This window comes from Eleutherodactylus coqui, chromosome 5 (assembly GCF_035609145.1).
Source record: "Eleutherodactylus coqui strain aEleCoq1 chromosome 5, aEleCoq1.hap1, whole genome shotgun sequence".
In the NCBI taxonomy this organism is placed as follows: Eukaryota; Metazoa; Chordata; class Amphibia; order Anura; family Eleutherodactylidae; genus Eleutherodactylus; species Eleutherodactylus coqui.
The window spans coordinates 68,698,561-68,719,904 of record NC_089841.1 but is presented as its reverse complement, the minus strand read 5'-3'; the positions used below and the strand labels follow the sequence as shown (position 1 = coordinate 68,719,904).

Sequence of the window (21,344 nt, the reverse complement as noted above, 5' to 3'; positions counted from 1 at the left end):
CATGCGCACGCTGGCACGTCACAGCAGGAAGGGGTAATGCAGGGAGGGGTCGAACACGGTGTGGTACTCGCTCAAGTAACAAGCACCTTCCAGTATTGCTAATACTCGAACGAGCATCAAGCTCAGTCAAGCATGTTCGCTCAACTCTAGTCATATTCTGAGTTTGGCGTCATCGGACTTTGCTCCTCAACGTTCTGCAGAACTGCAGTTCGTGGTTTGCTCTGTGCGGCTTCAAGTGGAACCCCAAGGGCAAGGGGTGCGGTGGTTGTGACTGGACTCAGAAGCCGAGATGGCCCACAGGCTGCCTACCACGTCAACCTGCTTATTTCTGCATCCTCACCTAGCACACAAGACTAGAAAGCGATCATGACCCACTCCGCTGTCTGTACCAAGCAGCCAACTCCTTCCCTTTGTTGGCCGGGCAGTAAGTGACCTAACACATCCAGCCAATAAAAACCTAAGGAGTTCATGTCCTGCCACAGCTGAACTCCATGAGTTCTTGTTCCCAGTAGAGGTCACTTATTACGCAAGATGTCAGAAGGATTCTCCACTCAACAGAAGTATAACATGAGCTACGGAAAAAGATTGATGGGAGAGAGAAACGCCAGGATCACAAGCTGGCAGTAAGCCAACAACCTCTGTGCTGTCTCACGCCATTCCACGGCTCACTTCTGTACAGCTCAATTAAATACTGTCTAGCATGTGATTACTGTTGACGATCATTGGTCTTGGCTGTACCAACACTGAGGCTGAGGATGGGTTGAAACGATTGTGTGACATGATTATGCTACCTGGAAGTGAACGGGAAACTGGGGCAGCACAGACGAGGGTACTGTGGGGAGTAGAAGATCAGAGTGTAGGCTGTTTTTTAATTTTGTGAGGGGACATAAAATTACAGATTTTCTCTGCTGTGCTGGTCCCTCTCCCCTGACACTAAAAAATGAGAGCTGTAAATTCAGTATTCCCAACTCCACTTCAAACAGCTGTAACTCCGGTTCTGTAAGAGATACTACCATACTTTTGGTGTCCGTTTAAAACCAGGAATCTTAGATAAGTAAACGACATTTCAAGTAGAGCCAGCTCTGTTTGTCCTAAAGTGTAGTGTCCTTTTCCTGCAAAGCAAACCGAGCTCGTCCAAAACTGCTGGAGGGTTAATATGCTATGACTACATGGCCTGTCGACTATACAATTAAAGGGTTTCTGTCATTACATGAATAAAATTATATACTTATTCCTCCCCCGTCAGTCTAATTACCAGATCTTCACCTCCTCTATCTTCTCCTGTCTCCTGCAGTCCAGTGGTGTCACTTCACCTCCAGCTGGCTGATTCTACTGCTTCCTGTGAGGTTACGTACATTATCGGCAGTCTTCTTCTTGCCAGCTTATGTACGTTACGCCATAGTTCACAGGCCAGCAGGGGGAGTGCCGATCTACTGCAGAGACTGCTCATGCGAGCTATCTCTGAAATAGATTAGCATTCCTTCCTAGCCAGTGCACAACGTGACCTTCACTAACCGGCCCGGAAGAAAAATGTGACGAATGCAGCCTTCATAACAAGCTGTCCGGTGGTGTTATGAGGTGAGGTGACCCCTGGGGAACTGCAGAAGCTCAGCAAGTTGAAGATCTGGTAAGTAGACTGATGGGAGGAATAGGTAAGTATAGAATGTAATTTTTTTTAATGACAAAACCCCTTCAATGGGACTTTCTAATGTTAAAAACTCATCACAAGTTTGTGTTTTGCAACTTTTGTGCGATGCGTTTTTAACATCAGAAAGTCCCATTGACATTCACGTTAAAAAAAAAGTGTATGGGGGCCCTGAGGGAAATTATTTCTATCTGAACTTGGGTAGGTTTCAATTTTTTCACAGATGTTATCCAGGATCAAATTGATCAGAACATTGAAGACAAATGTAGCAGAGCTGAATGTTGTCACCTAGCTATATTGTTTGTACATTGGCATAATTAATTTGTTTTTATTCTCATTTATATTGCCTAAACTTTCCCTTCTCTTCAATGTTCTTTCTATTGAATTTACTCTGCATTTCCTCCTTGAACTTGTTCATAGAACAGTGGTGCCTTGGGTGGCGAGTGCCTCAGCTTGCAAGCTTCTTGAATTGTAAGCAGGCTCTCTCCAAAATTTTTGCTATGATTCAAGAGCAAAAACTCAGGTTACGAGCCTGCTTTCCCATTGCAGCATTGCTTTCAATGGGGCCGCAGTTGCGGCAGTGGTTTTTGGGGAAGGGCTTTACATATAAGCCCTTCCCTGAAAATCTTCCCTAGCATGTGTAAAAAATATATACTCACCGCTCCACTGCTGCCGGGGCTCAGCCGCGCGTAGATGCTTGTTCTCCCTGCTCTGCAGTTCTTTCATCAGGCATGGATCTTAAATCCCCGCCTGCTGAAACAGCTGTATCTGATTGGCTGAGTGCTCAGTCAATCACAGGCAGCGCTTGACCATTCCTTGAATGGCCAAGCGCTGCCCGTGATTGGTCACAGCGCTCAGCCATTGAATGCAATGAATGGCTGAGGGCTGCCTCTGATTGGCTGAGCCCTGGTAGATGCGGAGAGTGTATTTTTTACACATGCTTATGATTTTAAGGGAAGGGCTTATATTTCAAGCTCGTCCCCGAAAATCACTCCAGGGGTTGCCAGTGGCGGCCCCATTGAAAGCAATGTCAGAACAGATTAATGGAGTGATTTCAATTAATTTCAATGGGGAAACTTGATTTGCCATAAGAGTGTTTTGGGTTAAGAGCTCCGTCACGGAACAAATTAACCCAAGGCACCACCGTATGGGCATTAATGTGTGGTGTTCTCCAACTTATCATCATTTGCGTTTCCATTCACAGCTTGCAGGTCCCCTCCAGGTACAGTATAATTCTCAATATTCTTCTCAGGTAAACCTCTTAAATCCCTTCTTCTTGTTATTTGTATAGCGCCAACTTATTCCACGCTTTCAGGTAATTATTATTTATTACCCCCCCACCAAGCTGGGTTCTCATTTTACCAACCTCAGAGGGATGGAAGGCTGAGTCAACCTTGAGCCGGCTACCTGAATCAAGTGGGGATTGAACTTGCAACCTTCAGGTCGTAGGCGAGAGCTATTACACTCTGAGCCACACGAGGCTCATCTGTGTGAATTCAGCATACTATACATTAATACATGAAGTCGGTACATGACTTCATAACAGATCATAAACTGAACACCCTGCAATATCCTAGTTAACATAGCTATGGCCAGGTGTAGCATAGCCGACTACTGGATGGATAGTATAGCTTCTTAAAGTTTTTGGGATGGGTTACAATGTTATGTCTCTGCTTACTATATAATCTGTAAGTGCAGTAATTGTGCACCCACTGTTGTATGTGCCACCATAGTTGTGTCATGACATCTGTGCATCTACCTGTTGCAGAAACGTTGTCTTGGTCAATTTATATCTATGGATTTGATTACTGTAGAATTCTAAATTTTAGGTGAGTAACTAAAGCTGTAGTGCAGTCAGGGACCAAGTGAGAAAATAGGTGCATCATGATGTGCAGCTCAGAGCAGTCCTATGGATGTGTCCATCACTCAGCTGTTGTCCGGGCCAAAGATAAGAACCCCCATCACATCAGGAATCACCAGATCTTCTGTTTGTATTCTAATAGAAATCCCTTTCCTAGTGATTACAGGAAGGACTACAGGTCTGTTCTCCATTATCATCTATTTTCATGCTGTAAGAAATGAAATCCATTCCTGCTGGTGGCAGTGCCAGTGAGGGTCATCCTCAACTCTTACTCATCACTGGGAGGAAACTATGGGCATAAGTGGGCAAAGTTCACTCTACATGGTTAAGATTTATGGATCCAAGACATTTTGTCCTTAGTTCTTGACATTATCATCTGCTTTTCTTTCAGGGGGGATGCAGATGCCCTGTGGTGCAGGTATGCTCTACCCTAAAGGGAATGTCTCACTGCATTTAATTTTGTTGTTGTTGTTGTTAGCTGTTTAGTCGTTCACGACCCTCGGCGATCCTAAAGGCTCCCTCCATGTTTTTTGGTTTTGCACTGCTTCTTTGAGTTGTGTGCTATCCATGCCAGTATCAGCTCTGACAGTATCAGCCATCGTGTCCTTTGGTACTGGGTCTTCTTTTGCCACTGATCTGTCCAAGCATTATAGATTTTTCTAGCGCCTCTGCTCGCATTACATTTTAGTTTCATGTAATACTAATGTTTTTTATACAACAGTAATATGGCGGTGATACCTTAATTGGCTAACCAGAAGATTTTATATGCAAGCTTTTGAGGTCACTTATGGCTTCTTCATCAGGCCAGATTAAATCTGAGGAAACATTTACAGTATATACACAACAGATCACAGACCTGGTGGGATTCATTTATATTTTAAAATGTCAGGATAACAATTGAAGCATTTATGTAATGATAAACCAGAGTCATAGGACTAAAGGCCCACTGAGACACAACAATTATCGCTCAAAATTCGTTCAAAAACCGTCTTTTGAACAATAATCGTTGTGTGTAACCGCACTTACATCGTGCAGTTTTCGTTATGCCGGCGCTCATCGTTGTCTTTCAGCATGCTGAAAGACAACGATGAGTCTTATCAGGGATTCACAGCGGGATACAGCTGATACTATTGTTTCAGCTGTATCCCGCTCCCTGAACACAGGCTGGGTATGAAGACCACAGCTGTCCAGCAGCGTTCTTCATACCCCGCTTGCAGCGCTCGACTGTATAACAGCCGTGCGCTCTGAGCGGGGAACAGCTAGATGCAGAAGACAAGCGCCCCCTCCTCCCCCACCTCTTGTCTTCTGCATCCTCCTCTCGGCTGTATAACAGCCAGGTGCTCCGAGCGGGGAACAGCTGGATGCAGAAAACAAGTGGGTCGCCCCGCTTGTCTTCTGCATCCTTCGCTTGGAGCGCTCGGCTGTATAACAGCCGGGTGCTCTGAGCGGGGAACAGCTATATGCAGAAGACAAGCGACCCCGCTTGTCTTCTGCATCCCCCGCTCGGAGTGCAAGGGGATCGCTCAACGTTTAAGCAATCACCTTGTGCTTAAGTGGACACAACGATTATCGCTCAAAAGTCGCTCAAAAGACATCTTTTGAGTGATAATCGTTATGTCTAAATGGGCCTTAAGATTTTTCGATAAGGCGAAAAGGGGATAGGTGATAATTATAAAGTCCCTGATAAGGCTGATGTGTGGGAACTTCCCATATATACCTTGGGGCTCGGCTCAGACCATGAGTGTGTGTCCTTTTACTTGGGATGATTGTTGGGAACTTTAACGCCCAATAGTTGTCCTGACAATTGTTCACACAGGAGCGATAATTGTTCAGTGAATGAGGCAGTTTGCTTTCAGCGATAAAATGAATGATAAGCGTTCCAGGTAAAAGGGCTGTTAATGTCTGACGTGTCTTTTTTGCGCGCGCCTATTGCGCAAAAAAAGCACGGCTGATAGAACCATTGTTCCCTATCTAGTGTTCACAGTGTTGAGTGACTAGGGGACTCCCCGAGTGGAAGAAGGAATCCCCTGCCACAGCTCTCACAGCTGTGGCAGAGGATCATGGTCTTCTCCCATTGCTTTTATTGGGGGCGGAGCTGCAAAAAATTATATACATCATCTTCCGCCGCTGTCAGGGCTCTGGCGCGTCTTATCACTTCCATGCCGGGACTGCTCTGAAGCACATTCTGATGGACAGGGATTTAAAAATCTCCGCCTCCAGAAAGTGCTGATCTGATTGGCTGAGCGCTCAGCCAATCACAGGCAGTGCTCAGCCATTCATTGAATGACAGCTGAGCACTGTTTGTGATTGGTCACAGCGCTCAGCTAATCAGAAGCAGCGCTCAACCATTCATTGAATTCCATGGCTGAGCGCTGTGACCAATCACAGGCAGTGCTCAGCTGGTAACAAAAAAACTTACAAAGATTAGAATATAAAACATGATGTATCTATCGCATTGCTGTATGATAAGGTATAATGGGAGGTGTACTCAAATCCAATATAAGCACTGAGTATTCCGTATTAGGGTAAGACCACATGTAGCAGCAAATGTGGACAGAAAGCCATGTAAATGGGCAGTTTAGTCACAAATCAGCAATGCTCGCTAAGTGTAGACTTACCGTTAGGTAACTTTTCTTATAAGAAACGCCAGGTAATAAACACTGGAAAGAGTCTTCCCCATCTTTAATTGGAGACAATGCCAGGGTAAGTTCCACCATCTATGGAAGCGATCAAAAGAAATTATTTGTATCATGCAGAGAATCCTGCAGTGAAAAACTGAGAACGAATGTATCTCCCAGATACTTCTATCAATCATTTCTAGCTCTACTCTTCCATTAAAAATGTTCCTTACGTATCTCATTTTTAAAGGGAACATAGACTTGCAGTGTCACAGCTCTAATTCTCTTTTTTTTTTTTTAACAGCTCCCATGATGACAGCAAAAAAACATAGATGTGAGTATAGTATGTAAAACTTTATTTTCTGCTTTATCTTATTATGGAGATCAGTTGGCTTGTTTTAGAAAAGGGCAAATGTTACCACCATCCTACATCATAATGACTCAACAGAGCCATCCCTAAAAACATCCACATGTAGCACCATCATAAACCACTATCTTTATTATCTGCTGCCATCCATATACAAAGTCATCATGATCATCATCAACTAACACCATAATTGCCAAATACAACCTAAGCCTGCAATGATAAGACCCACTACCATCCTCATCCTACAGCGAGCACCATCCTCACCCAACATCGGGCTCCTACTACAAGTGAGCCCTTCAACAATTTACATCCTTGCATTTTGTGTCAGGCACTAGAGCTCAGATGCTGCCATTCACTTAAAGAGATATTACGGTTAGTGGAGGAAATTACAAGTTTTCACCTATCCACTGGGTGGGTAAAAGCCGATACATTCGGGAAGGTCTAACCTCTGGGACCCCCACGATCCCAAAAACAGATGACCTGTGTACCCCCTCCCATATTTCGCAATGCACAATCCCTTCCTCCTATTTCTTTTGGGAAACCAGATTACTGGTAAAACTAATTTGTCCTTTTGCCAGTGGTTCGAGGAATAAAACTTTTATTCAGGGGTAAAGGTTTAGTGAGCGGGTGTAAATCATGGCCCTACTGCACCCCTGACCAAGACCTAATCCTTTATTTTCTGAGAAAACCGCATATGTGACAATTGGAGAGTAAACATGCTTTCTGATTGATAGAGATGATAACATGAGCCACATTGTGACCCTTTCCCTAGGGCAGGGAGCTATACAGGATAATCACCGATCTTCTCTCCCCCCCCCCCCCCCCCTCCCCCCAATCTCCTCTGTACACACTAAAAAATGACAGCTGTAAATTCAGTAGTCCCGGCTCCACTTCAAAAAGCTGTAGCTCCGGTTCTGTAAGGGCTGCGAACAGGTGTTGGTGACATTTTAAAGCCAGGAATCTTGATTTTAGGACTTCTGCACACAGGCGGATTTGCATTGTGGAATCCGGTGCAGGTGTCCGCCTCCGGATTCTGCAGTAAATACCGCCCATAGCATGCTATAGAAAATTTATTCTTCATGCACACAAGCGGAAACTAGTTGCGGTTTCCACTCGTGGATGAAAAATCTCAGCATGCTCCATTTCTGTGCGGATTCCGACGGACAGTTTCCATTGAAGTCAGTGGAAGCTGTCCGACCCGCCGCCGCCTAGCGACGTCTCGGGAAATTCTGTACTGCGCTAGAGATGAGCGAACGTGTTCGGCTCCGCCCCTTTTCGCCCGAACACCGAACTTTGCGAGCAATTCCGTGCTCGGGGGAAAAAAGTTCGGGGGTCGCCGTGGCAGCGCGGGGGGGATGCGGCGGGGAGTGGGGGGGAGAGGGAGAGAGAGAGGGCTCCCCCCTGTTCCCCGCTGCTGCCGCCCGCGCCGCCGCGCCTCTCCCCGCCCCCCGGCGCCCCCCGAATCTTTACGCGCGGACACTGAGGTCCTCGGTAAAGCCGGTGTCCGGGTGCGTAAGTGTTCGTTAAGAACACGTTCGCTCATCTCTATACTGCGCATGAGCGACAGCTGGACCATCGCAGTACAGAAAAAGAAAAAAGACAGGTACGCGGGGTCACTGGTCACGGTCAGGGCTGGATTCCGCTGCAGGATTCCACTGTTGGAATCTGGACCTGCCACGTGCATTTCCTCCTTGTGATTGTTCATAGTATGGACATTAATGGGTGGAATATTCACTGATGTTCTGCAACTTCTCATCATTTGCTTTTCTGTTCACAGCTGCTATGCCCGCTTCAGGTATAGTACAATTCTCTATATTCTGCTCAGGTTGTCCTCTTAAATCCCTTCTGTGTGAATCCAGCATACTGTGAGATTTCCATTAAAATGTAATCGGTACAGCTCTGACTTCTGGGATCCCCACAGATCATAAAGTGAACACCCTGTAATATCATAGTTAACATAGCTATGCCCAGGTGTAGCATGGCCGGCTACTGGATGGGTAGTATAGCTTCTTTAAGCTTTTGGGATGGGTTACAAAGTTATATCTCTGCTTACTATACAATCTGTAAGTGCAGTAATTGTGCACCCACTGTGTATGGGCCACCATAGTTGTGTCATGACATCTGTGCATCTACCTGTTGCAGAAACGTTGTCTTGGTCAATTTATATCTATGGATGTGATTACTGTAGAATTCTAAATTTTAGCACAGGTGAGTAACTAAAGCTGTAGTGTAGTCAGGGACCAAGTGAGAAAATAGGTGCATCATGGTGTGCAGCTCAGAGCAGTCCAATGGATGTGCCCATCACTCAGCTGTTGTCTGGGCCAAAGATAAGAACCCCCATCACATCAGGAATCACCAGATTTTCTTTTTGTATTTCAAGAGAAAACCCTTTCCTAGTGATTACAGGAAGGACTACAGGTCCCTCTCTGTTATGATCTTTTTTCCATGTTATACCAAATTAATATCCATTCCTGCTGCAGAGCGCCCGTCTCCTGCTGATGGCAGTGCCAGTGAGGGGCATCCTCAGCTCTTATTCATCACTGGGATGAAACTATGGGGATAAGTGGGCAAAGTTCACTCTACATAGTTAAGATTAAAGGATCCAAGACATTTCATCTTTAGATCTCGTCATTATCATCTGCTTTTCCTACAGGGAGGATACAAAGCCAAAGTTCAGGTATGATTTATCCTAGAGGGAATGTCTTGTGAACTTCATTTTAGTTTCATATAATATTAAATACTGTTGTATAAAAAAGCATAACTAATATGGAGGTGATACCTTTATTGGCTAACCAGAAGATTATATATACAAACTTTTGAGGCCACTTATGGCTTATTCGTCAGGCTTTGGCCAGATTATATTTGTGGAAACACTTAAGGGCCATGTATACCAGCCTAAGATCGCTAAAAAAAAAATCGCTTATCAGCGATCATTTTAGCTATAATCGGTGCGTCTAAATGCGCACCCATTGCGCGGTTTTCGGGCACTGCTAGCTGATCGTTAAATTCAGTCCAACGTAAGGGTGCATTCCCACGAACGTATATCGGCTCGGTTTTCACGCCGAGCCGATATACGTCGTCTTCATCTGCAGGGAACGGGAGGATGGAAGACCCAGGAGCAGGAACTGAGCTCCCGCCCCCTCTCTGCCTCCTCTACGCCCCTCTGCACTATTTGCAATGGGGAGAGGCGGGATGGGGGTGGGGCTAATTCTCAGTACTTAGCCTCGCCCCCGCCCCGCCTCCTTTCATTACAAATGGCGTGAAAACCGAGCCGACATACGTTCGTGGGAATGCACCCTAAGGCTTCATTTGCACACTTAATTGGTACTTAAGTAGCTGAGTAGCTACTTAGTAGTTTATGCAAAATGATCGCCCAAAGCTGTCACTCAAACTGTTGCTTGAGTGTTCTTTGTGCGATCATCGCTCCGTGTAAATGGGCCTTTATATACACCACAGACATGGTGTGACTAATATACATTTTTTAAAAGGCAGGATAACAATTGAAGCACTCAGCAAAAAAAGCAGAAGGGAAGAGGGGGTGATTAGGAAGTCACTGATTAGGTTGATGTGTGGGAAGTTCGCATATAATGAGACATGTACTCTGGAGCTAAATTCAGACCAAGTGTTAGGATCCTTTTACTTGGAATGATTGTCGGGCAGAAAACCATATAAATTTGCCTGTCAAGCATAGACTTACCGCTAGGTAACCTTTCTTATAAGAAACACCTCTAATAAGCACTGGAAGGAGTCTGCCCCATCTACAACTGGAGACTATGCCAAGGTAAGTCCACCACCTACCAGCTAAAAATGGAAGCGATCAAAAGAACTTTTCTGGAGAATGCAGAGAATTCTGCAGAGAACAAATTTATATTCTTATATCAGTCATTTCTAGCCCTACTTTTTCATTAACTCCTTAGTGAGGGGAGCCATCATTTTAACATTTTTCCCTCGACACAGCCATAAGAGGGCTTGTTTTCTTTAATGGTATCATTTTGGGGTAAATGCAATGTATTGTATAACTTTTTATTAATTTTTTTTTAGAGGGATTGGGGGGAAAAAACTAAATTCTTCCATTTGTTTATAAGAAGATCCCTTTCTAGTGTCAACATTCCCTGATAGGCCAGTTTTATTGAGTCATCCCATATAGGCATTACATGAGCATATCAGATGTGCTATCTCCTAAATGTATTACATCCATGTGGAACATTTGGAAGGGACCGATGTGAAGAAGAGAAATCACATGCTGTTTTTTTTTCAATTCTTTTTTTTACTTCTGAGAAGCATCCGATGGCGTGCCATATGGTTCTCCAGGTGCGTTAATTGTGCTTTTCTGAACTCCCTTATTATGATCAGATAAACTGTGGAAGAAAAGTGTGCTAGTATGGACAGGTGCTGTTATAGCTTATATTGGTGGAGTTTAGACTGGGTTTATGTGTTATTTTTGCAGTTGTTTTGCCGTGTATTTTGGGAAAATTGAAGGGGAAAATATACTATTCCGCGTCTCCATGGGAAAATAATATAAAATACTGTATGATACAGTTTAAAGGGGTTTCCCAGGACTGAAACACTAATAATGTGCTATAAAGATTTCACCTAAATATCTGTACCTGCCGTATATGAATATTCATTATTCTGTAACTCCCCGACCGCTCAGCAATAGCCCAGACCAAGTTTTTTTTTTGTCCTATTGTAAGAAAAATGCAGCATTACATGTTGACCAGATGAATGGACATCCATCAAATGCATGTCTGGCTAATGGGGGGGGTCCTGAGTGGGGTCTATATACATAGAAGGACAGGTGGATAGGGGTGGTGCTTATGAGATAAGCACTATAATGTGAGATCATACAGTTCTCAAACAATGTGATCTGCTTTTTTTCACAGCCATGGATTGCTCACCTGCTGCAGGTATGATTCCATTTATTCTCATGGGGTTTTCCTTCATTCCAATTATTATACTAGTATACAATCATATTGTACAATTATGATCTGTCATACAGTCATTGTATACAACTATTCAATCAATTATCACCATATTACACCAGTGGTTCTGGAGTCCCCTACATACGAAGTGCCCTAAATTTGGCAAATGGTGTTGAGCCAGACTGAATAGTGAAAGTGACAAATCCTAATGAATTTGGCCTAGAGATATAACTTTGAGATATTATTTTGTTACAAAGTTGAAGTTATGATATGGCCTCCTACAAGTGCACAATACTGGGGGGTGCGGAAGTAGTTATATCATTTAGGCCGCCTGCACATGGGTGGATTTGTATTACAGAATCCGGAGCGGGTACCGCCTCCAGATTTTGCAGCAAATGCTACCCATAGCATGCTATGGCAAAATGCGATTTCCTCTACACAAGTGAAAAATCTATTGCGATTTTCAGCTCGCGGAGAAGAAATCAAAGCATGCTGCAATTCTATGCAGCTTCTGTGCAGACGGCTTTCAATAAAGAGAAAAGGTTGTTGGATCACAACTGCAGAAAGGTTGTGGGATCCGCATCATCACCTAGCGACGGCGCGGCACAATCTGTACTGCTCATGTGCGCCGGTCGGCACATCTGCAGCACAGATTGCAAAATGGTGGACAGGTACGCTGGGGTCGCCGGCTGGGCACAGGGTCGGATTCCGCATGTGGAATCCGACCCAACCATGTGCAGGCAGCCTTTTAATACAATGTGAGTACAAAACCAGAACAATGACCTAAATTGTAACAAATGGAAATGAAAATGAAACATTGAGAAACTACATCTAATGCCTAATTGAAGCTCGTTCTCACTGAGGAATTCAATAACATTCCAGATCATATATGTAGGGGGGCATGTGATCATGTGACATATATGTAGGGGTGCATGTGATCCTGTGACATATATGTAGGGGTGCATGTGATCCTGTGACATATGTGTAGGGGTGCATGTGATCATGTGACATATATGTAGGGGTGCATGTGATCCTGTGACATATGTGTAGGGGTGCATGTGATCATGTGACTTATCGTCTCCAAGCTTGCATCGATCTTCAGGCTATGATGGTGGATCATAACATCAAAAACAGACATTAGATGTTCTTTCTGAATGTTTAATTTTCATTTACATTTGTAACAATTTAGGTCATTGATCTCTTGGAATTGCATTAAACATGATATAACTACTTCTGCTCCACCCTGTAGTTCATATGCTGTACACAGTGCATATAACTCCTCTCTACATCGTAGTAGCTAGGCTCTTAGGGAGATATCTGTCTATATGCTTTCTGACTGTTTCTAATAACAACCAGAATTGTGACTGCAGCTCTGAAGTATAATAAAAGCTAAAACTCGGATTCAGTAGCAGATAAGTAATATGATGTATTTACAAAGTGACACAGTTACCTGTAGATTACCTCTATATATAAAGTGTGAGTGCAGGTTATTGATACTTCTGAAATCTTCCTCACGTAATTCTTGTTACTTTAAGGGTGCCTACCCACTAGCGTTTTTTTTTCTGTGCGAATTTGCAGCGTTTTTTTTTTTTCAATTGTCTATGGGACTTTCTTATGTTAAAAACGCAACGCAACTTGCATTTTTGGTGCGTTGCGTTTTTAACATTAGAAAGTCCCATTGACAATTGGGAAAAAAACGCAGTGAATTCGCAGCAGAAAAAAATGCTAGTGGGTAGGCACCCTAAAGGGGTTTATCATTAGAGCAAAAAAATTCTATTCTTACCTATTCCTCCCCAGGCAGTCTTCTTACCAGATCTTCTCCTCACTAATCTTCTCCTGGCCCCTCCAGTCCCCCGGGTCACGTCACCACAAACTGGACAATTCCTCTTCCTGTGATGTAGTATCCTGTACGCTATGTCAAAAGTCATGTAGCATTTACTGCTTAGCAGAATATGCTGAATCCTCGGCCGCCTGGTTTAGTGCGCAGGCACAGTGTCTCGTCGCGAGTGTTCATATATAGGAAATGAAGCCAACATAACAGGAAGAAGAGGATCTAGCCAGCTTGTGGTGATGCCACTCGGGGGACTGCAGGAGCCGAGAGAAGATCGGCAAGGAGAAGATCTGGTAAGAAGACTGCCTGGGGAGGAATAGGTAAGTATATAATTTTTTTTTCTAATGACAGAACCCCTTTAAGTCTAATGCAATTAACTATATTCTCCTTGATTTACTTGTGGTGAATGTATAGATACAGCTGCCGTTAAGGAAACCCCAACTTTTGTCAAATTGATTTCCCTTCAAAATGCTGACGGTTCCTGGAATCTCAACCCTGAATTCTGCTCTATCCTGGGTATATCTCAGCAGGACATTAATAACAAGAATCCGGATCAGGTATGATTGATCTGTCTGGGTGATCTTAGCTGTTCTTAGCGCAAATTAACGCTATGGTATATTCTTGCTTTCCAGATTCAAAAAGGGTTGAGTTATGAGCTGCTCACAAAATTGTCTGCCACACTTAACGTGTGTAATCAAGACAATTTCTGCTTTATTTTGGGAACAGGCAGTAATATTTATAGGTTTTAGACAAAGACATTACTAAGATACACCTTGTCTGTGAATACGCATAACTTATTACAATTCATTTGTTATCATTGGTCCTTAAACCTCAGTATGTGCAGTGACATCGGTCTGAAGGCAGACCTTCCTCTGGGTCATTGTTTGGTTGGTCTATAAACTCACTAGAGTTAACTCCGCTCCGGCCATACCTGTATGTTACGTACCTATTAAGAGGATCATTAATTAGTTACATTTCCAAGCTTATGCACTGGCATTGTTTAGTAATTATCAATCAGTTAAGCCTACATGATATAAATTTATTGTGTATAAAGTACATTCATGTTAAGGATTTACATGGTTAAATTTATATGTGTATAAAGTATTATACGGGGAGATAAATACACACACATGTATAGACAGAGTACATACATCCATATATATAAATTATACACATGCATATATCTGTTTTGCTGTAAAAGCCAATTATGCAAATGTATCTTTTTCTCAAAACAAAAATCCAACTTTTAATTATTTGTTGTATTTTTCCCAGTTTCCCTTCATTTTTTATTACACGCTTTCTGTTTCATGTTGTATTTTAGAAGCCCTGCCAAAAATGTGATGGTCAAATCCTAGGCCTTTTTATTTTAGCACCTTTGCAATATCTGCTATACATGTATGGGTTTATATGGAGTAAGCTCAGGAGTTGAGCCCGCTCCATACATGCAGAGTGTCGGCTGTCTTTGGCATCTGACTTCCAGCCGCTACAGCTGTGATTGAATTAACTCTGACTGTAGCCATTAAACCTTTAGATGCCTCAGACCGCAGCATTTAAATGGCCTGAAAGTGGGAGATACGCCCTTTGTCTCTCAAGTGGCTCCATCCACAATGAGTTTGCAGGGTGCCTTTCAGGTGTCATGGCAGCTTGGAGCCTTCTGAAGGCCCCAAGAGCTGCCATATATCTGTGGTATATCTTAATAGAATGTGTGCAGAAATACAATAAGCTGCACTACTGATGTACTGCAGTATATTTTATAAGTTGTGAAAAAATTGCTAGTTTAAAAAGTCCCTGTGGGGAATAAAAAGTAAAAATAAGAGAAATACAGTTTTTTAAATTTTATTTTAAAAAACGTTTGTTAAACCATTTTGCTATTTTTAAACTAAAAAATTAATAAAAATTAAACATGTGGCATCGCCACATCCATAAAAGTCTGATCTATTAAAATAATGCATTATGTATCCCGCACTGTGAATCCAATCAGAAAACGAAATTGTGCAATGCCAGACTTGTGTTATTTTGGTCACCCCTCACCAATATAACATTTAATAAAAACAATCAAATGCCTTATGTTCCCCAAAATGGCACCAATAGAAATTAGGGTTCATCCTCCAAAAAACAAGCCCTCACACCATCCTATCAATGGAAAACTAAAAAAGTAATGGTAGTCAGAAGATGGCGACAAAGTAAATTAAATTATATTTTAATTTAATCCTGGTATCTCCTCATTTGCGCTGACCCACAGAATAAAGTTTTCATGTTATTTTTGTGCAACAGAAGAACCCCCACCACCACCACCACCACCACCACCTAAAAAAAAAGGCAAAGCAGTGTTATTTTTCCATTTCAGGCCACTTAAAAAAAATTCTGTACATTATACAGTAAATTTGAAGAATACAACTTGTACTGCAAAAAATAAGACCTCGGTCGGCTATATCAATGGAAAAATAAAAAAGTAATGATTTTTTGAAAGTGGGGAGAAGAAAAACAAAATGAAAAAAAAATGCAATGTGGCCGCATCCTCAAGGGCTTAATTCCTCACCATTTTTACAATCTCCATTTGTTCTCAGTAAATGCAAAATAACAAGATATTTGTCCTACGGTGTTCATTGGGGGATGCAGCTTGAAGACTGACTATAGCTACTGCCACTAGGAGGTGGACACTAAGCAGAAAAAAGGTGGATCCACTACTGGTGAAAGCAATCATTTTTTGATTACTTCCCCTGGAAAGGGATACATAAGTGCTTCACTGAGCCAAAGTGCTTAGGCCTTATCTGGAAAATTACATTCTCTGGTTAACACATTGTCAAAGTCCTCATGAGGAGGAAAAACTTCGGAGAATGCTTAGGGCGTCTGAAGGAAGATGCAGACGTAGTCTGTGTCTGATCCGACACTTGCTGGGTATGTGTGAAAGCGTGCTCACCTTCACCCAACGTGGACGGTATGGATTCCTATGGAGCTCAGGCTTGCACTGCTCAGTCCCAGCTGGTAATCTGCAACTTTTATGTGTTATGGCGGCTATTAAGCTATCCACCATCGTGGAGAGTTATAATATAATAATCCTTATTTGTAAAGCGCTAACTTATTCCGCAGCACTTTTGGATGACGAGTTTGGACGCCTGCTCCTTGTCCAGATCAGAATCAAAGGAAAACTCAGACAGATCACCTACTGAGTGACTATTGTGTCTGGAGTAAAATTCCGAGCGCACTTCTGGAGGAGCTGAATGGGAGGACTAGGTGGGAGACCTGGATGACGATCTTGAGTGAGAGGACCTGAACCTCTTTCGTGGCCTGCCATGGGAGGAACCCTGAAGGATTGAGTCGGCTCTGTCAGATACATTTGTGTAGAGGTGTAGTGGACATATGGTCCAACTTATGCAGAATTGCCATGGAAGACTGAGTAAGGCCTGAAACCTAAAGATGAGCGAACACCAAAATGTTCGGGTTCGCGTTATTCGAAACGAACTTCCCGCGATGTTCGGGTGTTCGTTTCGAATAACGAACCCCATTGAAGTCAATGGGCGACCGGAACATTTTTGTATTTCGCCGATGCTCGCTAAGGTTTTCATGTGTGAAAATCTTGGCAATTCAAGAAAATGATGGGAACGACACAGCAAGTTCTCCTCTGCCACAGCTGTAACAGCTGTGGCAGAGAAGAACGATGTTAGCCCATTGAATTCAATGGAGCCGTCAATACAGCCGACTCCACTGAATGCAATGGGCTGCCGGCGATCGCGGGATGAATTGTCGGAAAGGGGTTAAATATATAAGCCCTTTCCTGCAATTCATCCAGAAATGTGTAAAAATAAAAAATATATATATACTCACCTGGTGCCGGCAGATGGAGTTCAGCGCGGCAGGCTGCAGTTCTCCTGAACTGCTCTGAACAGCTGTGAGTAGTATTCAGCAGCCGGGGATTTAAAATCCCCGCCTGCTGAATAAGATGCCTCTGAATGGTCACAGCCTGACCAATCAGAGGCCAGCCCTCACTCACACCCATTCATGAATTCATGAATGGGTGAGTGAGGGCTGCCTCTGATTGGCTCAGGGGCAGCTCTCCTGCCCCTGAGCCAATCAGAGGCAGCCCTCACTCACCCATTCATGAATTCATGAATGGGTGTGAGTGAGGGCTGGCCTCTGATTGGTCAGGCTGTGACCATTCAGAGGCATCTTATTCAGCAGGCGGGGATTTTAAATCCCCGGCTGCTGAATACTACTAACAGCTGTTCAGAGCAGTTCAGGAGAACTGCAGCCTGCCGCGCTGAACTCCGTCTGTCGGCACCAGGTGAGTATATATATATTTTTTATTTTTACACATTTCTGGATGAATTGCAGGAAAGGGCTTATATATTTAACCCCTTTCCGACAATTCATCCCGCGATCGCCGGCAGCCCATTGCATTCAGTGGAGTCGGCTGTATTGCCGGTTCCATTGAATTCAATGGGCAAACATCGTTCTTCTCTGTCACAGCTGTTACAGCTGTGGCAGAGAAGAAGGATTTGTCTTCTATATGTTCTCAATGGGGTTGGCGCTGCTGCCGCCGGCCCCATTGAGCGCATATAGACGAACATCCGAACATCGTGTGGTGTTCGTTACGAATAACGAACATCCCGAACACCCTAATATTCGCCCGAGCATCAAGCTCGGACGAGTACGTTCGCTCATCTCTACTGAAACCACCAGTGACAAAAAGCGTGCCTATTCTGGCTTGGTGGTCTTAGAAGGCTGCATGGCCGGCTACCATGACTGAATACAGTTAGGACAAAACAGCTCTAATTGTCTGCATGAAAACTTTGGATTACAACGAGAGCATGCATAAAATTTGGCTCTGGCCGACCCCTGTCTCGAGTCTTCTGCTCAGGTGTCAGACATGGTGCAAAAACAACTCCTTGGACTGTTAACCAAACACCGTGGTGCGCCACAACTGCAAGCGGTACTGCAGGAGAGTTAACAAACGTGGGAACTAAACACCAGGTACATATTACCCAAAACGGATTGTTCAGTGCAGTGGAGTTAACTGCAGTCCTGATGCCATAAAGAGTGAGCAGATCACCGTATTTCATGCATTGTTCGGCATCGAATCACAAGTCCCAGCACACCGTGCTATCCTTGGAGCTCCATTAGAAAACATGAAATGAAGGGGAAAGGCTCAGCAGAAGCAGCCAGCCAATAGGGAGCGTCGTTCAAAGTAGCACACACTGGACCCAGATAGGAGGAAGCAAAAGCTCCCCCTCCCCACGTCATCATTGAGTGCTGCCCTGCAGGAGCAGTCTAGCGAGCACGCAGACGAGACATGGAGTAATGGAGCTGCCCAGCCAGGTCACATGGTATGGTTCCTCTCTGTGCCTGTCACATCATTGCAAGGGGTTGGCTGTTTGGCTCACTTTATTAACTAAGGGCCCTTTAACACGGGCTGATAAATTGTTCAGATTCTCACATCCAGCTGGAATCTGAATGATTTTCATTCAGTATAAATGCATGAGAATTTGTTTGCTTCTCATTCATGGTTCAGTTATTGCATGCAGAAAACTGAATGACGGATCATCTGGTTTAAACAGGCAGTCGTTCATTTATATACCGTAGTTATTTCTTGTGTCCTCCAATCTAATGTCCTGAAATGTACCTGAAATAATATATATTTCTATTTTTACTTTCCTCCTCATTAGAATATGGACTCATCAGTGTGGGCGACAGTCCTAGCGCTGATCTGGCTCCATGCGTCTTGTCTAGACCAGAAAGAGGAATGGGAATTACTGGAGTATAAGGCCATGTCCTGGCTTAAGGCCAAAGCAGGTAGGTTCCTGATTAGTGTTAAGCAAACTTTTAAAAAGTTCAGTTCAGCTGGTTGTCAAAATTTAATACTAATACTAAGACTGGTATGTGAAACTGTCTACGAACCATAAAATCCTTCCTCCTCCATCATATTAAATGTGGCTCAGTGGTTATCATTGTTGCATTGGAGCACTGGGGTCCTAGGTTCAAATCTGACCAAAGATAACGTCTCCATGGAACATCTGCATGGAGTTTGTATGTTGTTCCTGCGTTTGTGTGGGTCTCTGCTTAATAATAGTAATCACCTTATATAACACATACATTTACTGAGGAAAAGAAACACAAATACTTGGAGAACATTTAAACATTTATGTATATAATGTCCTTGGTCAGATTTGAACCTATACCTTCAAGGTGCTTTAAGGCAACAGTGCTAACAACTTAGCCACCATGCTTCTTCTTCTTCCTCCTCCTCCTTCCTCTGGAGAGGAAGGAGAAGATCAAATCTGACCAATGACATCATCAGCATGAATGTTTTATGAGTTTCAAATAAACACAAACACTTGGAAAACATACAAACACCATGCAGATGTTGTCCTTGGTCAGATTTGAACCAAGACCCCCAGTGCTGCGAGACAACATTGCTAACCCATGAGAAGAGGAGGAGAGTTTAGTTGGTTCGACCAAGATGAACAGCCCAAAGTTCGGGTTCGCACAGAATCAAACTTTTAGTAAAGTTTGACCCGAAACAGGATTTGATTGTTCCGGTCCTGATGAGGTGTTTGGTAGATCAGTAGTGTTTTCAATGGTTGCAGGTTTGTGGATATTTTGGATGACTTATTTGGACATTTATCGTCATCAACTCCTCACAAAGTATCCTCTGTCCAATATATTTGCTTTACATAGCCCAAATGATTGCCTCACTATGAATCCTCTCTCATAGCAATGGTCTATTCTCAAAATGGCCCCACCTAAGTTACCTGGACTTCCAAAAACTCAGAAGCCATTCTTCTGCACTTCAGCCATCAAGAGTGATCCAGGTCCTTTCTGTTTGTGACCACACAGAGAGGGATTGGGCCTGTACCCCTTTGGAGTTTACTGGGATTAGATTGGACACTCTACCAGCAGATTATTTTGTGGATAGTGCTATGATTGTCACATCTGTAGGTTTTCATAGGAGCCATGTACACAAAAGGGGAAGAGATTTGTAATCAACACTGCTTGCAAAGTTACTACAGATAAGCGAATCTTTGAATATTCTTCTGGGCACAATTTTGCTGAAGGGAGAATTTTATATTGCCAAGCTGTATTTGCTCCATATGGGAACAGGGAGGCCAAAATACTAATCTATACTGCAACACTTCAACTTACATTGACTTATATTTGACAAACACGACTCCATAATACCCTATTCTCCTTGTAGTCACAGCTCATGAGGTCCTTGCTTTGATCAGTCAGTTGTGAGATATCCAATATTATTGGTGGCTCTAACAGGGAACGTCTCCTATTTTTGCAGGTTCCTCTCTGGATCAGTTTGTCAGAGCTGGGAATGAGCTGCTGAAATCATCTGTGGATCCTAAAGTGTTCGGCCTGTGAGAGGAAGACTAAAGATGGCAGAAGGCTTCACCTCCTAAATCCTGGAACATTGCCCCCCCCCCCCTTCCCAGAATGTCGCTGTTTCTCATCTTTGCTCTGAAGTCATTTAGCCCAATAAGATCTCTGTGCCTTATTACTTTTCATATGGGATACAAGCCAAAGATACTCATGCTATGTCTAAAGAGTAATCTTCTATATTCTCATTATACAAGAGCTTCAATATTCATATTTTAATAAAACATAAAGAGCAACTCCAGCTGTAATGTAGTCATATATGGGGACAGTACTTGGGGGTGCCTAAACACACAGGGGTAGTAGTAGTGCAACACAAAACACTCCACAACTGCACCCTAATATACATGTAATTAGATGGGATATTTACCACTGTCTTGCAGTCAAGAAATCAAGAACATATTTTATGATGCATTTTCCTTCATTAAGATCAATGGGGAGGAAATTCACCAGAAAAGGCTATAAATGGGCCATAGCATGGTGGGAAGAGATGCCAGCAAAACCCATATTTTATGAAATTCATCAGAATGTAATATCAGGTATCTGTGGTAAATTACCAGAACTATAACATGTGGTAAATGCCTCTTGTGAATACACCAGGATAAGAAAAACATGGCTGCTTTCTTCTCAACACAGCAACATTGTTACGTTCGTGTGTGCAACTAAGCACTGGGCCCACGCGAATGTGACCCGAAGACACAGGTTAGGGGAAACTGACCCTGT

General features: G+C 43.3%; 1 protein-coding gene across 5 annotated transcripts in view; it reads left to right on the top strand.

The window, feature by feature from the left end:
- LOC136627521 (von Willebrand factor A domain-containing protein 5A-like) overlaps positions 1-20,865 on the top strand; it is a 69,253-nt gene extending 48,388 nt beyond the window's left edge. Inside the window, exons 16-25 of one of the 5 annotated variants that reach the window (XM_066602701.1) lie at positions 2,850-2,867; positions 3,898-3,924; positions 6,429-6,458; positions 8,269-8,286; positions 9,145-9,168; positions 10,773-10,802; positions 11,375-11,398; positions 13,665-13,801; positions 18,908-19,034; positions 20,530-20,865. In XM_066602701.1, the coding sequence (XP_066458798.1) occupies positions 2,850-2,867; positions 3,898-3,924; positions 6,429-6,458; positions 8,269-8,286; positions 9,145-9,168; positions 10,773-10,802; positions 11,375-11,398; positions 13,665-13,801; positions 18,908-19,034; positions 20,530-20,609 (515 nt within the window). In that variant the 3' untranslated portion in view covers positions 20,610-20,865. Of the gene's footprint in view, positions 1-2,849; positions 2,868-3,897; positions 3,925-6,428; positions 6,459-8,268; positions 8,287-9,144; positions 9,169-10,772; positions 10,803-11,374; positions 11,399-13,658; positions 13,802-18,907; positions 19,035-20,529 lie in introns of all 5 variants that reach the window. The other 4 variants (XM_066602700.1, XM_066602702.1, XM_066602704.1 and 1 more) reach the window with 4 other exon arrangements.
- The last annotated feature ends 479 nt before the right edge of the window (positions 20,866-21,344 follow it).